We start from the raw sequence: 14,826 nt of genomic DNA on the forward strand, positions 1-14,826 counted from the left end.
CTTAACGTACATCTGCATGAGGAGGTCTTGTCTCTGTCGTATTTAAGTGTGTGTGTGTCTGAGTAAATGTGAGATGTTCATGGCATAGAATTACAACTAACCAGGTGTTTGTCTGAGGTAAATGTTAACTGATGAAAATACAATTCTATATTCATTTGCTAGAAATTCTCTTCAAAGTTGGCATGACCGATGGTACGTCGAGACCGCAGCAGAAGGGGATGATGTCGAGAAGCGTGTCAGTCAGGGTAGATGAGGAAGCCGGAGAAGGTGCTGTATTTGTTGGTGTTGCCGCCGTGAACTTTGCCGCCGTCCAGCTGAACGCACACTTCGTCGCCTACGTCTAAGTGCAGGATGACACTGTTGGAGGCGTAGTCGTAATTCTGGTCTGCATCTTGGGCGATGGCGCTGGCCCTCACCTGGAAGAAAAAAAAAATGGAGGTTGACCAAAAAAAAAAAAAACCCAGTTGCTTGCTTGTGGCGTCACAATAAACAGAAACAAGTGGCCAAAACAACTTTACTACAAACTGTAAAACATTTATGCTTGAGTTGTTTTCAGTTTCTACCACCATTGAATGAAAACCATCTATATCAAGGTAACAATGTCATTTTCATTTAAATGGACTCCCTGTCTTGGTTGTAATCATGTGATTTAAAAATAAAAAAACACCACATTATTAGGTACACCTACACTGCAATCAAATAAGAACAAATACAATGTTGTAGGGAAAAAAAAAACCTTCTGTGAGCCGATACACTGCCAGTAAAGCATTTGAAACAGTCAGAGACTTCATTCATCCTCTTGCAAGCTCACACATTAATTACCACCAAAGAAATGGCGACAACTGATGCTCACGCCACGTGTTTACACGGCTGCTAACAAATGGGATCTAATGATGTCTGTATAGAGAATAATGGCTCCACATGCCAGAAAAGCTTTCATTAAGGCTCGCGTGAATGCGTCTGAATTTGCTGGCGTACCTGCATATGTATTGTCATGTTCATTTCTTCCTCTCAGAGTCAGACACATTTCCTCTAAGGATTTATTTGAACACGTTTCATGGGGGGGGAATTGTCACTGTGATGGCAGCTAGGACTGTTGGATTCATTATGCTGATTGCCGTTTCTTACTCGGTAAGCAAATTTGTTTATAATGAATTGAACCTTTGTTGGGTGAGTCACACAATTGTGGAGGAAAAATCTGTGGATAAGTGACGACCATTGAAATGCATTGGCGGGGAATCAGAAATCAAATTCGCAAAAAAACTGCTAAACATTGACAAGGTTTTTTTTACCAAAAGAAAAAAATACAAAACAAAAATGTTGTTGTCTGTCGACGCTCTGAGGTGGTCCTCGAAACTTAAAAGTGGTTTTCCATCACACATTTTCTTATCGGAGGTCAAAAAAGTCACTTTTTTTTTGTAGTAGGAGGCTCATCTCCATCAGTCATGAAGCTTTTGTGACTTCCATGTGATTAAAACAAAAAAACAAATCAGTCCTCCATTTAATGATTAGCTTCCGCTTCATCATTTTAACTCATTACACAATTGATTTCTCTGTGGGTACAATTGCTCTATTTAAAAAAAAAAAAAAAAAAAAAAACGTGAGTAATTTCATTCTCCATCGCAAGACAAATCAAATCAATACATCCCCTTTGTTTTCATTCCACGCACACCATCACACTAATTGTTGTCTGTCCGTCCATCCCACCCCCCCCCTCCCCGCCTTTATCCTGTTTGCACCGCTATCGCTCCCTATTCATTCTGGGCCCATCTATCCGTCTTTTTGTGTCCTTACACTTCAGTGGGATGCCGGTCACGCACACATTTTCTCTCCTCACCGTGGCGGTGTTGGCGGGGAGCAGCGACTAAGCATGTCCCTGTCCGGTCTAAATCGGATTGATTAACGGCGTGCTGCTGTGGCAGGTCTCCTGGGGACCGCAGCACACCCAACCCACTCCTCCTAAAATCAAGATTCACCGGGGTAGCCTACACACCCTTGCAGGATTCGGTAATTGGTAGTTGGACAGCTATTGCAACTCAGCGCCTAATAGGTCCAACCCCTCAATAACGCTATACAATCACAATAAATGTGGGACAGGCTGCAATGGTCAAATGGACCCATCAAATACTCGCAGGCGATACAGAAAAAAAAAATGTTCTATGTCGGGTATAGCGCTCTTTTATTTTATACGAGAGACTGTTTTGCGAGGAAGGGACAGAACAATTCCCTGAAGGAGGCCTAATGGGTATTTGGAGAAGTATAGAATGAAAGAGATTCTGACATCTTGTACATCCAACATCTGTCTACATGGTTGAACGCTGCTAATATTCCCCCGATACTCTTTTCAGCTGAGTTGCAGGCTGACAGGCGGTTGGAACTTGCTGCAAATAAATACTAAACCATTTCAATGTGAACTTTTTCTTCTCTGCGTTGTACTTAGTCCAGGAGAAGCAATTATTGAAATGTAAATTTGGATCACATACTTTGTTATATGTCCTAAAATGCATCGTGAAAAGCTAATGATCAAATAAAAATTAATTTACAACAATAATAATGATAATAATAATTGCTTAGTGATCAATGAGAAGAGCTAGCACTCTGATGCACACCTCAGAAATTGCAAATTTGCTCAAAATACCTTTAAATATGAGAACTGATCATCAATGCTGTTCATATTTTTTCCCACTAATTATCAATAATAATTTAACAAGGGAAGGAAGGAACAGATCAATATCAATATGTAACCATTAATTTATATAAATCTCTGCAAGTGTCTACACTTTGACAACATTCCTAGGAAATCACAATGTCCCATCACTGGTGTCTATGGGCAACGTGTTGCTACCCCCTGTTCTAGATGATTAAATTATCAAAATAACATATTTCTTAAGTACGTAAGTTAACTAAAATATTAGAAATGCTTTCAAGGCTGAAAATTTTTCTACAGCTCATATTATTACATCCACATAGTATTTCATTAGATTGGTCGGGCATATGCATCGAATGAATTGGTTGGTGATTATTATGGGATGTAGTTCTTTCAAAAAGCCAGCTTTGGGAGATGAACATTTAAATTATAAATCATAAATTTTATTCCATCTTTCTATTTTAATGTAAAAGAAAAAAGGTTTTTGTTGCTGGCTCGAACGGGCCGTGTCTAACAGCCAAGCCGAGCTCTGATATTAATGGGGGCTTATTATAATGGCCTTTAAAAAAAATGAACATCATCTATTACATTAGCTAGCGTAAAAGGACACCTTGTTATTTATGGTTTTTTATGGTTGACTTTCTTAGAGACAACACGGGTGTGAGTCAGCCTCACCTCGGTCAGTGGAGATGCTGACATTTAATGTTTTTTTTTGTTTTGTTTTTTTACTCATGATTAATTCATGGCTACATTCTTTCCAGGAAAACATTCTCATTTCATGCTCATCCATACTTACAATCTGTTTTCCACCATTTACAGAGACATTCATTTTTATATAGTGTAAAATGTTACTGCATTTCAATTTTTAATATTGAGTTTGGATTTATTGGTAGCAATTGTGATGGCTTTATTATACAATTAATTTATGAATAATTAAAAGAACATTTCAAGTATTATCGTACATGCTTCTTTTGGGTTCGAGTTCATGATTTAGTTCAGGTCTTTAAAAATGTTCATTCATGTGTGGAGCAAGCTGACCTCTAAAGACTTTTTCTTAAATTGCTTCCACTTGTTTCCATTTATTAAACCAATTGGACCTTTTTTTCCCCAACCAGTTCCGCAGAATGTCTAGCGGAGAATCTAAGCACAGATGAATCTAAGCCTCGGCTGTCACTTGCAATCAGAGTGAAAGTGCTTGTTTGCTTAAAGTGGGTTGAGGTGCCGAGGCTTAGGAAGCGAAAACAAGTCAGGAAAGACAAATCAGGATTATTGTCAACACCCGAGTGGAGCGATAGTGACAAGGAAGTGGATTTCTGTCTGTCGGTCCGAAGCTGTTGCACTTGATCCTTTGCCGCCGGTAAGAAGAGCGGGACCCCGAGGGACAATAGAGAAGATTACACTCTGTCCACCTTTCATGGAGATGGTGAGCAGATGGTAAATTCACAATAGCATTTATACACCAGTGGATGCCGAGGGTGATTTAGATGTTCCTGAAAAATAATTGTCAATGGCGGAGGGAAGTTTTCCCTTGTTCAGGCCAACCTGAAAAGTCTTGATTTGATTGTTGATTGATAGTTGATTGTGTAATTTCATATTTGAAGGGCAAACATTTCAAAGCGGGTCAGGTCATTCCACAAATTTTTAATTGGGCTGATTTTTTTTTTCCCCAGCTAAAATTATGTCGATTTGAGTTCATGCTTGAGCATTTTGTTAGAAATATTCAGCTTTTTTTGCTATTTTTTGCTATTCGGAACTCTATAAGCTTATATATATTTTTTTTTTTATGAAGGACTTAGCTGTTTTTCCTTTCCAAGGTTTATCAGAATAATTGTTTAAAAGCTGCATTTCATTCATAAGGCTGAGGAGTAAGCTCACAAAGAATGATATTTTCTTCACTTTTGTTTTGTTTCACGCTGCTTCTTAATCCTCTGGTAATAAAAGTGACAGGATGGGTTCACTGTGATGTACGGACCTTTCACAGCCAAGCGAGGCCATTGAGACGGCGGTCTCTTAAACTCACTACAGGGATTGCTGAGGGTGAACTGGATGAGAAGGGCAATTGAAAATGTTGTTTTTTTTTTATTCGGTTAAAGGTGCCATGTTCTTCCTGCCTCCATCTACATGTACCAGTCAGAGGTTTCCTGTTTTCATTATCCAGGTTGACAAGGAGGCTTTGCTGCACCCACTAATTGGCATATAAATGCTAATATTTTTCCCTGACATTCAAGACCCTTGGTGTCAAGATTTTGATTAGAAAGTCTCTAATTGGCTGGAGTTGAACACCTTTGAGGGGAAAGGAGAAAAATTAATCGCATTAAAAGAAAATCAGCACTAGCTAGTTATAATAAATGTGCGGTATTATTATTTGATACATTATTTTTTCTATACAGAGAAATTTATTAGAGCACCAGATTTGTTAAATGCGTAAATGTGGACGGGTGAACTAAAATCTAATTGTACTATGTGACCAGAACTGTGGTTGGGGATCACTGTCCGAGACAGCGTAATTAGTAACTCCCACCTTCCATGTCACATCTTCTCGGTGTGAGCACAACCTATTCGATTACACACTCATCCGAGCCTCAACTTGGGCTCATACGTTTAATTACATGAACCTTTGCACCGGCCGTGCGGGTACATCGGCACAAACTAATTACAACCAATTGGAGAACTGCAGCAATTAATGCTCATTTTTATTGATTCTTTGAATTGTTTTTCACCATTTTGGTCATACTAGAGCAATTATTATTTTATTTATCTTAATTTGCAACATGATAAAGAGAAAAGCATATGATGTGACATAATTTTACATTAAGTCAAAAGTTACTCACCAGTTACTCAGTGCTTGAGTATTTTTTCTTTGAGCAATTAACTTTTTACTTTTAGATCATCTTGAGTAAAACGTTTGGCTACTCGACCCACTTCAATGCAATCAATTAATCACCATTTATATCTGTATATTTTCATATTCATTTGAGATAAAGTTAGGGAATGTTATTCCACATGGAATGTTATTCCTCATAGTATATTAATTTTTTCCCTCGCAATTGTTTAAAGGCTAAATAGCACCGTTTTTCAATTCATTCCCCAAATTAATTCTTAACAGCCAATGAACAGCTTGTAAAACTGTATTTGTAGTTTTCCATTTATTTACCATCTACTTTATTCATAGAAATTGTTACGCCCACAGATAAAGCGCGACGGAAATCATTAAAATCTTGTTTCTTTTGCCATGGCAGTTACGGTTAACTTTTGAAGGCATTGCTTTACGTACATAGACGGACAGCCTCACTAGGAATAATGAGTCTTTAAAAAGAAAGGCACCTGCAGCAGACAAGGCACATATATTATCCTCACCCACACAGCCAATCTTTTTCTTTCCCTGCAAGTTTTTACACCTTGCATTGTTAAGGCCGAGTCTCCACGGAGCGCGTGTCAGAGCATTTTGTTGGCTTTAATAAGGCCGCTGCCTTATTAAAGGGAAGGTTTATCCAGCGGTCTGTCTCCTTGTGCTGTACATGTTTGATTCAACCTGTTGCCACACTCACATAATGAGGTCACTCAATGTCAACGGCGGAAATGCATCTTTGGCCAGGATATCGAGATTATCCTGACCGGTGATGTCATCGAAAGACACGTGGACAGGCAAATGACCAACCTTGCACACCGGTTTTGGACCGGCTATAAATATTCCTATTATCACGCCACGCTCATCAGTGTAAAGGGCAAAGTACAACTGGATGGTGAATTATATATCAATTGAAAAGGTCGTCTTGCGCAACACCTCTCTGAATCTTGAATTATGGGAGACAAGGAGAGAGGAGAATTTCTTCCACTTGAGATCTGAAAAGTCAACTTGCACATCAGCTTGTGATTGTTTCACGCCGATCTGGTCTCTTTCCGTCAGAGGACACTCGTGTGTTTGCGCTCTCCTTCTATGTCCGGTCTCATGTGGAAATCCATCCATCTCTCCCTCGGCCCACCTGTCTGATTGTCTCGCCAGGCGTCCCTCCCTTGCCTGTGTCTTACTCTTGTCCCCCACTGACAACATAGTGATCAGCACCAGTCTGATGCTGTGAAGATGATTACAGTCCTTTTAAGTGTTTATTATATTGCTATGGTAATTTGTGCTTACTTCAAAAGCTCAAGAGTCAAGACAATGGTAAGGGCTGTAGTATTATGAGGGTATATATATATATATCGGGACTATAAGGCGCACCTAAAAACCTACATTTTTCTCAAAAGCTGACAGTGCGCCTTATAGTCCAGTGCGCCTTATATGTGGACCAAATTCCTAAATTTAAACTGGCCCAAAGCATTGTGTCATGAAATCAATCATAAGTGGCCTGCTGAAGACTATGAATCATGAATCAAAAAGACTATGGATCATTATTTTGTGATTATAAAGTAATTTGTTGCGTCTGAAGTTGAAATAAAAAAGATAAAATGGAGAATGATTTGATTTGGATTACAAATCTGACATGGTGCATTAATGGTGCGCCTTATAGTCCCGTGCGCCTTATATAAGGACAACGTTTTAAAATGGGCTATTCATTGAAGGTGCGCCTTATAGTCCGGTGCGCCTTATAGTTCGGAAAATACGGTATATATATACACATCTGGATACACACACACATACATGTTCGGGGCATTACATTAACAAGTGAAAGTAGTTAGATGCTTTCAAGTATGCCAAATTTGTTAGAAATTGATAAGGTGCCTGTAATTCTTTGGTGAACAACCACAAATATAAGTTTACACGGAGATTCATTTTTGCCAATGGGACATCCTAGTCAGCTCATTATTGTTTTTGTATTGAATCACTCAAGGCTCTAAGACCTTTCAAAAAGCTTTTGGTAAAATGATGTAACCACAGTCTTTGTGAAGTATAAAAGGCTTTTGTCTCGTCAGGGGGTCAGCGTGGGAACAGACTTCGATGAGGACAGCTGGAGGCGGTGCCAAATTTCTATTACCATTTTAATCAATGAACACAATTAATGATCGTGATTAGTGGGGTTTGTTTTGCGTATTAAAACGATTTTCGGGCGGTGTTGTGTTGAAGTTGATGCGTGATGGAATCTCCAACCACCAACTTAAATTATGCGGTGTTTTATAATGCAAGCAAATTGACCAAATTAAAGTTGCACATATATTTTGGGTGTTTTAGTTAATCAGTAGCATATAAAAAAAAAATACCTTGTAATGATCCATTTAGTTGAACAAGTTTTCAAGGTTTTGCCTTTTTGACCTCACATGTTCACAAAATAGACAGTAAAATGTGAGGGAAAGATCAGACCTGAATTGGGTTAAATAATTTAGTTGATGGAAAAGATAATTAATGGGGAAAGAGTCAATAGGCAGCGTGGGCTGTAAAAGGGTGCGTGTAAGGAGGGGCACAGGTTGAGTGGAGAAGATCTCATCTCAAGGCTATGAAAGATTCAACAGCAGAACACGACAGGAATGACAATTTGAAGTCTCCTAATTTTATGTGGAATTGAACTGCCCTCACTTTTTACATTGTGCTTTATGGACATCTTGTCACATCCATGAAAAACGCAATATCTTGTTTTGCTGTTTTTACAGACTTTATAGCTCACATAAATCCTGCTTTATAAAAATGCACGTTTTCATCTATGAAACCAGACTAAAGCTGCTATTGATTGAAGCGGAACATCAAAACAAAACTTTTGGAAAATCTTCATAATAGAATGTATATGACTACGACAAAATTAATTCAGACATTGATTGTTTGATGAAGTCATTGGTGGGTTACGCTGTGTCATGGGGCAATGACGCCACTATTTCTGTAGATGTCCATTAGGAGGGGTGGGGGGGGATCTTTGTGTGTATGTGTGTGTGGGGGGGTGTTAGGGGTTAAGTGCATCTATATTTGCCAATTGTTTGCCAACAAACACCAATCTATGAGATGCTACAAAACAACAATATTTTTTATTTACCACACAAGAGTGTGATTCCAAATTCCCAATTTGCAGTGATGTTGCTGTTCAACATTCCCCCCAAAAATGTAGCATCAAGAATTCCAAAAATAATAAGCTCAAAATTCTAGCCCCGATTGTATCCCACTTACATTTAATGAGCAGCTGTTTTAAATTGTAAGAAGGGTCCACTTCACAATGTATGCAAACAGTGAAACAGTCGGTGCACTAATTTCTTTGCTTTCATTTTCTTGTTGAAGTATGTAAATCAGTAGAGCGATGAACAAGAACCCATCAGCCTGGCAGCTGCTATCAGTAGATGCACCAAGTAAATCCTCGACTGAGCCAGCAAACACAAACTCATATATATATATATATATATATATATATATATATATATATATATATATATATATATATATAGGTTCATATATATAGGTTCATATATATAGGTTCATATATATATATATATATATATATAGTGGTAATCCCCATGGTGCCATCACTCTTCTATTTGCCAGTACATATGTCAGAATCAGAGCTCCTCCACAGAGCCAGGGTTTAGTACACCAAGCTTGTCAGCGATTTCCAGAAGGAAGCATTCAAGGCTTTTGCTAGACATTTGTAGGCTACTTGTTTATTTATTAGCGTCAAAGTCGCAGCTCCTCAGAGGCTAGTTGCCAGCTGTTGCATGCCGGCTTTGTTCCACCAAGACATGGAGAAATTTTGATCCCCTTGTTCGCTTGCCTGTCAATCTCAGCTCCGCTCTCCTTGCTGGCAATTATTTGTACTTTTTATTTTCCATGTAAAGGTCGATTTCTAAGCAGCTTTGTTTTCCATTTTAGTTTGAGTCAATGCTATTTTTAAAAACGCTGATTCATAGATGTGCGTAAAGATTTTGTGCAAAACTGAAATCCATTTAGAAAGAAGCATTTGATTTGCTTTCGTGGGCCCAAAAAAATATTTCGTCTGTCAAATCTGGCTGACGAGCAGCAGAGTTTTAGATTGATTGGTGACCTGTCCTGGGTGTGGTCGTCTGCCTTTTGCTCATCTGTGGCAGCCTCCACCTCGCCCGCAACCCTCAACATAATAATGGAAACACATTTTACTCTTCAGTCGTATTTGTTAAACAAAAAAAAATCGATTGATGCCCTTGAATTACATCAGTGCAGCATCAAAACAAAAATAATAAGGACATTTGGAGGTCATACACACTCACCTGCCCGTTCTTCTTGAGGTCAGCCCACATGCTTGTTCCATCCCCTCCTCGCATCAGGACGTGGTAGGTGAAGTAGTAGATGCCGGGCAGAGGGCAGGTGAACTTGCCCGTACTGGGCTCGTAGTAGTTCCCCACATTGGTCACCACGTCGTCAAACTTCAGCACCTCGCTTCCTTCGTGTTGTTTCCGCAGGCCAGCGTAGAATGCGATCTTGGGGATGTACAAGGAAGGGCCATAGCCACCAGGCCCGGGCCCAGGCGGCCCAGGTGGACCGGGCTTCCCGGGCTCTCCAGGTGGGCCTTTAGGACCCGGGGGACCAGGAAGTCCTGGGTTTCCTCTAAAACCCTGTTTGCCCCTACGGTTTGCCAAGTCTGGGGGCTGAGGGGAGGAGCCAGTCAGCTCTCCTTGAGGGGGGGTGAAAGTGTCGCACACCATCTTGCAGCTTCCCAACATCTCGTAATGCGTGCCCCCTCCTCCGGATGCGCCCCCTTTGGTGGTGTGGACCAGTAAGGGGATGGCCACCAGTAGGACCAGGACCATAGCCACGCCGACTCCAGCCCCAATTACGCGCTTCTTGCGGCTGAAGCGGGAGGCGGCCAGCGTGAGGAAGTCCTCCTCCCCCTTGGCTGGAATGGTTGTGCCGGCCAGGCTGAACTCTGGGTGGAACGTCACCAAAGGAATATTGCAAGCGTGTGCTTGTGTGCGGGACTGCTAATATAGGGGCGGATTTTTTTTTTCAGTACATTTACTCTCAGTCTTTTCGTCTTTATAAGACAATTTATGAGCACTCTGCACTAACAAGACTTCCTGAATGGTTGTTTTGTTTCAGGCCACAATGTTATTGTGTGCTGAGGGCCGTCAGGTGGGGTCTACAGTATTCCCACTGGGGTTCATCTCACCCACCACATTTGGGGGGGGTGACGCTCACTTGGCTGTCCGCTGGAAACTGACAAATACGGGCTCGTTTATTCCACCCAAATTGTTTGCTTTTTACTTTGACTGGCAGTCGCCGGTGTATCAGATCGAGATGGGATGTCGTCCTCTAGTTTTCCCGTTTAAATGTGAATCTACAGTTCACAAACACCCAGATTCTGAATAACGGGGCGGTGCATGGGGAAATGTTTGTTTTGAAGCCGTTTTGGACATCACGGCAATCTTTATGATCTGCAGGGGAAAAACATTTTATACACACATTGATACTCAGTGAAAAAAGTAAATACTGCAATCACTTTCAATTCAAAGCCCTTCCTATAATTTATTTGTGCATACAATTTATATTTGTGTGTAGAATAAACATTTATCTTTCACCTCTAAAATATTCGATGCACTGATAGTCACGTGCGTTGTATTTTATTTAGTACATTACCGTATTATACATATAGAATCAATGTATATTTACACTTCAGGAGCCTACATTCACTTTTATCAATCACAATCGATAAACTCAGCTCCCTAAATCTCAAAATTAAAGAGTGTTGTAATTTGCATAAAGTTGGATTCATTTCAATCATGCACTACAATTAAATAAAGTAGCGAAGTAAAGAAAAACTCACCGTGGCGGTTCCTTCGTTTCCTCCCTCATGATGCAGGAATAAAAATCTCCAAACGAGTGCGCCGACTGAAGTTGAGCTGCGATGCAAACTTGCTTTTTCTTTTTTTTTCTTTTTAACTATTTAATAAGAACTATGGCAAGAAACACGGTGGAAACAAATGGATGAATGTCACTTAAATGGGTGACTTAAATTCTGACAAGTTGACGAGACTTCCGCCGCAAAGCGAGCTTGCATGCAGAGCAACAGTTTCCTCACTTGTTGTATTTTCCGCGCGGCTCCTCTTTCCTCCTCAGAATGCGCCTACGACTCCCTCCCATCTTTCTTCGTACCTCCCTTCTCCTCCATCACTCATGCACGCGCGAACATGCACGCGCATACCCCCACATATGACCTTTTCTGGATTGCGGAAAGTTTAATTAGAGCTCGTCTTGACATATAATTATATAAAATATAATGAGCCCAAAAACTGCTGAAGCTTTGATATCACTCGTGATGTTTGATATTAACAGCCGAAGACAAATGTAAAGAAAATGTTTCGGTTCTGTTTACATGACCTGGAAGTTTGACACCCAGCTTCTTTAATAAATAAAGCATCATCTCCCTTTTAATTTTGTTGTTACAGATTTGTACCCACTTCAGGATTGTGAGGTGGATATATGCCAACCACTCAGCAACTCATTCGATTTTTTTCCATGTTGTTGTAATCTACATAATGAATTAATTCTTCAAATACTTTACAAGTTTATGTCAGATCCAAGGACAACATTATTGATTTTCTGTCCATGGCATTGCCTTTGAGGATCTTCCCTAAAATATTTAATTTGTCAGTGAGCTGGGTTGAGAAAATGCATCATAACAGGCCACACATTTTTGTCTTTTGGATGCTAGTGGTGCCAGAATTAGAATAATACCTTTAAATAATATCAGTTTGTTGCCTTGAAATTTTGGGTTCACACAATATTTTTGTTCATTGCAGTTTCACCCATGTTGAAGCATTTTTTTAAAATTTTTTATCGGGTTCTTCAGTTTCTTTAAGGGCGATATCATTACAAGCAAAATCATGAGTAGAGGCTTGCCACTCAGCATTCTAACAATCAATAATGACCTGGAAAAAAAAAAGAATTGCCAAGCAACAGCAGCAGATACACTGTTTAAAAAAATGGGATGAAAACAAAATCTCAAGGCAACAAACTGGGACCAAATTTGACATCAACAAACTACTTGAAGATTTCCTGCAGACTCAATTCAGCAAATTATTTTGGAACAAACACCTTGCTTGGTTTGTTGTGTTGGTTAGCAACATTGTGGCCGTAAATGTAAATAATTTATATTTCAAAGTTAACATAAATGACTTTTTACTGTGGCTAAGGCTTTTCCATTTCTTCTGAGAGTGGCAGACAGCAAGCCTAAAAAGCATCCAATGCTTAGTAAGCTGTTTTCTTCGGGTGTAGAGATCCTGTTATGTACTGTGAGATGAGGACACAGCACACAACTTGTGAAAAGAAGATGCTTATGTTTGTGTCGCTTTCAGACCTCGTTAGAGATGAAAGATAAATCGCTGTTGACACCCACCACCAGAGCGCCAACACCTTCCTCTGCCTTCCTTCCTTCCCTCTGGCTTCACAATTCATGGGAGACCTGAATAAAATAAATGCAGCTTGTCAAATAGCGCATTGCTTTTAGAACATTATCACAGTCCATCTGCTCTACCAGACTGTCATAGACGGGGATCAATTAGAAATATTTCTATGGGTGTTTTGTGCACCAGGAGCTCCAAGCATTTAGTCAGGTGGTAGCCCTCCAGGGTAAAACTCGACTTCTATGAGCTGTCAGTTCTGCACCTCATTTATTCATTTCCCAACTTTACCGAGCAGGGATGCCTAGCAGATATTGAATATGGATCAATAGATCACTCCCCGGGATGCGTACTGTCAGCCGGCAGCGCCCCGAGGCATGCGCCGAGCCTCCGCTCACATTTGCATTGCAAGTTGCAAAAAGAAGCACTGCTGGTCTAAAAGTGGCAAACTGTGTGGTCTGTATATTTTACAAAATGTGCAAATGGGAAGTCAAGAAGTGAAAACGGTCCAGATACTGAGTGAGTATGGTGCAAGACTTATCGTTGGGCAAATGTCTTCTTTATGTGCCTGCATGGCTTCCACGTGAGTGCCTACATGCATACATATACGGGCGCACACATCATTTACTCGTGACTTCGACACACTGGTGACACACACGGTGCCTCCCTGAATTTAAATGATTACTGCCGAGCTGGGAAGACAATTTAGAGAGAATGAGGTTTTTAGAGCCCTATGAAATATTAACTAAGTCGATGAATATATAAGACGTGAGGTGATAGGATCGGTGCTCCACCGTTTGCTTGTGATATATGATACCGTGTTGTGGTATATAATCCACATATGAAATGAACTTCTGCTAATGTTTGCACAAAGAAATACTTTCATGTGCACTTTTTTAATGACTGAAATTAGACAAAATGATATTAATTGTCAGTGGGGATGCTGAAATCATCCTTGACTTTCGTGATGTTCGAATTTTTAAGCTGTGATCATTTAACGGAAACGGGTCAAGGATTTATTGCTATCAAGGGGATGAGTGGGGAAGAGTTTTGCTTATTAAATCAAACGGAAAGTCATCATGTTATCGAAGAGTTTTTTATAGGATGGAATTTTCTGTGGATGTGCTACTAGCGCAGCAAGAAACAAACTCATCGCCAAGTTAGTGGCAGTGGAAAGGGCTCAACCTGACCTGCAATAGCACAGGTCAGAGAGTAAACATGGCGAAGCGAGCATAAGCCTCGTAAGGATGGAGCGGGTTGCGGCAGCGAGGCTAATAGAAATGTTGGGGTCAGAGAATCTCGATTGTGATCCGAACTGAAAATTTCGCACGGGTTGCCCTTTTGTATGTGTTTTTAGGGCAGCGGACGATATTTATTTAAAATAATTTTTGTTGCGGGCCGCATCGTCGTCATAGTTTCCTTCGGAGGGCCATTATGACTGTCAACCCAAATAAATGTACGAACGCGTCAAATTAAATAAAGCATAGACTACATCATAAATTGATGAATAACTAGTTTTCTGAAACAATTAAATGTTCAAATATTTTAGAAAGATGAATGGTAAAGAAAATGCTCGCAATATCTCTATTTTTTTAAAAGTGAAGACAATTTGCAATTTTTCTACTGACATGAATTTGGTTTGTCTTTGCGGGACACATAAAAGGATGTGACGGGCCGTATCTGGCCCCCGGGCCTTGAGTTTGACACCCATGTTTAACAGGAGATGTCGTTCAAATTTGTCACATTTTGTGGTAAAGTCCAAATAGGGCGGAGACAGGCAACAATATTTCAAGCTGGTTTAAATCAATCTATGAATCATAAACTGTATAGTTTGATATCATTGCAAGAAGAATCAAATTGACACAACCTATTGTAGAAATTGCACAGCCTTTTTT

General features: G+C 40.0%; 1 protein-coding gene across 1 annotated transcript; it reads right to left on the bottom strand.

Annotated features, from left to right (window-relative positions):
* Positions 1 to 236: 236 nt before the first annotated feature.
* On the bottom strand, positions 237 to 10,477 carry c1ql4b (complement component 1, q subcomponent-like 4b). The gene is made up of 2 exons (XM_061291366.1): positions 9,803 to 10,477; positions 237 to 416 (listed from the first exon to the last, which is right to left on the bottom strand). Exons 1-2 carry the CDS (start codon positions 10,340 to 10,342, stop codon positions 237 to 239), a joined length of 720 nt encoding a protein of 239 aa, XP_061147350.1. The 5' UTR covers positions 10,343 to 10,477.
* Positions 10,478 to 14,826: the final 4,349 nt, after the last annotated feature.

This window comes from Syngnathus typhle, linkage group LG11, assembly GCF_033458585.1.
Source record: "Syngnathus typhle isolate RoL2023-S1 ecotype Sweden linkage group LG11, RoL_Styp_1.0, whole genome shotgun sequence".
Taxonomy (NCBI): Eukaryota; Metazoa; Chordata; class Actinopteri; order Syngnathiformes; family Syngnathidae; genus Syngnathus; species Syngnathus typhle.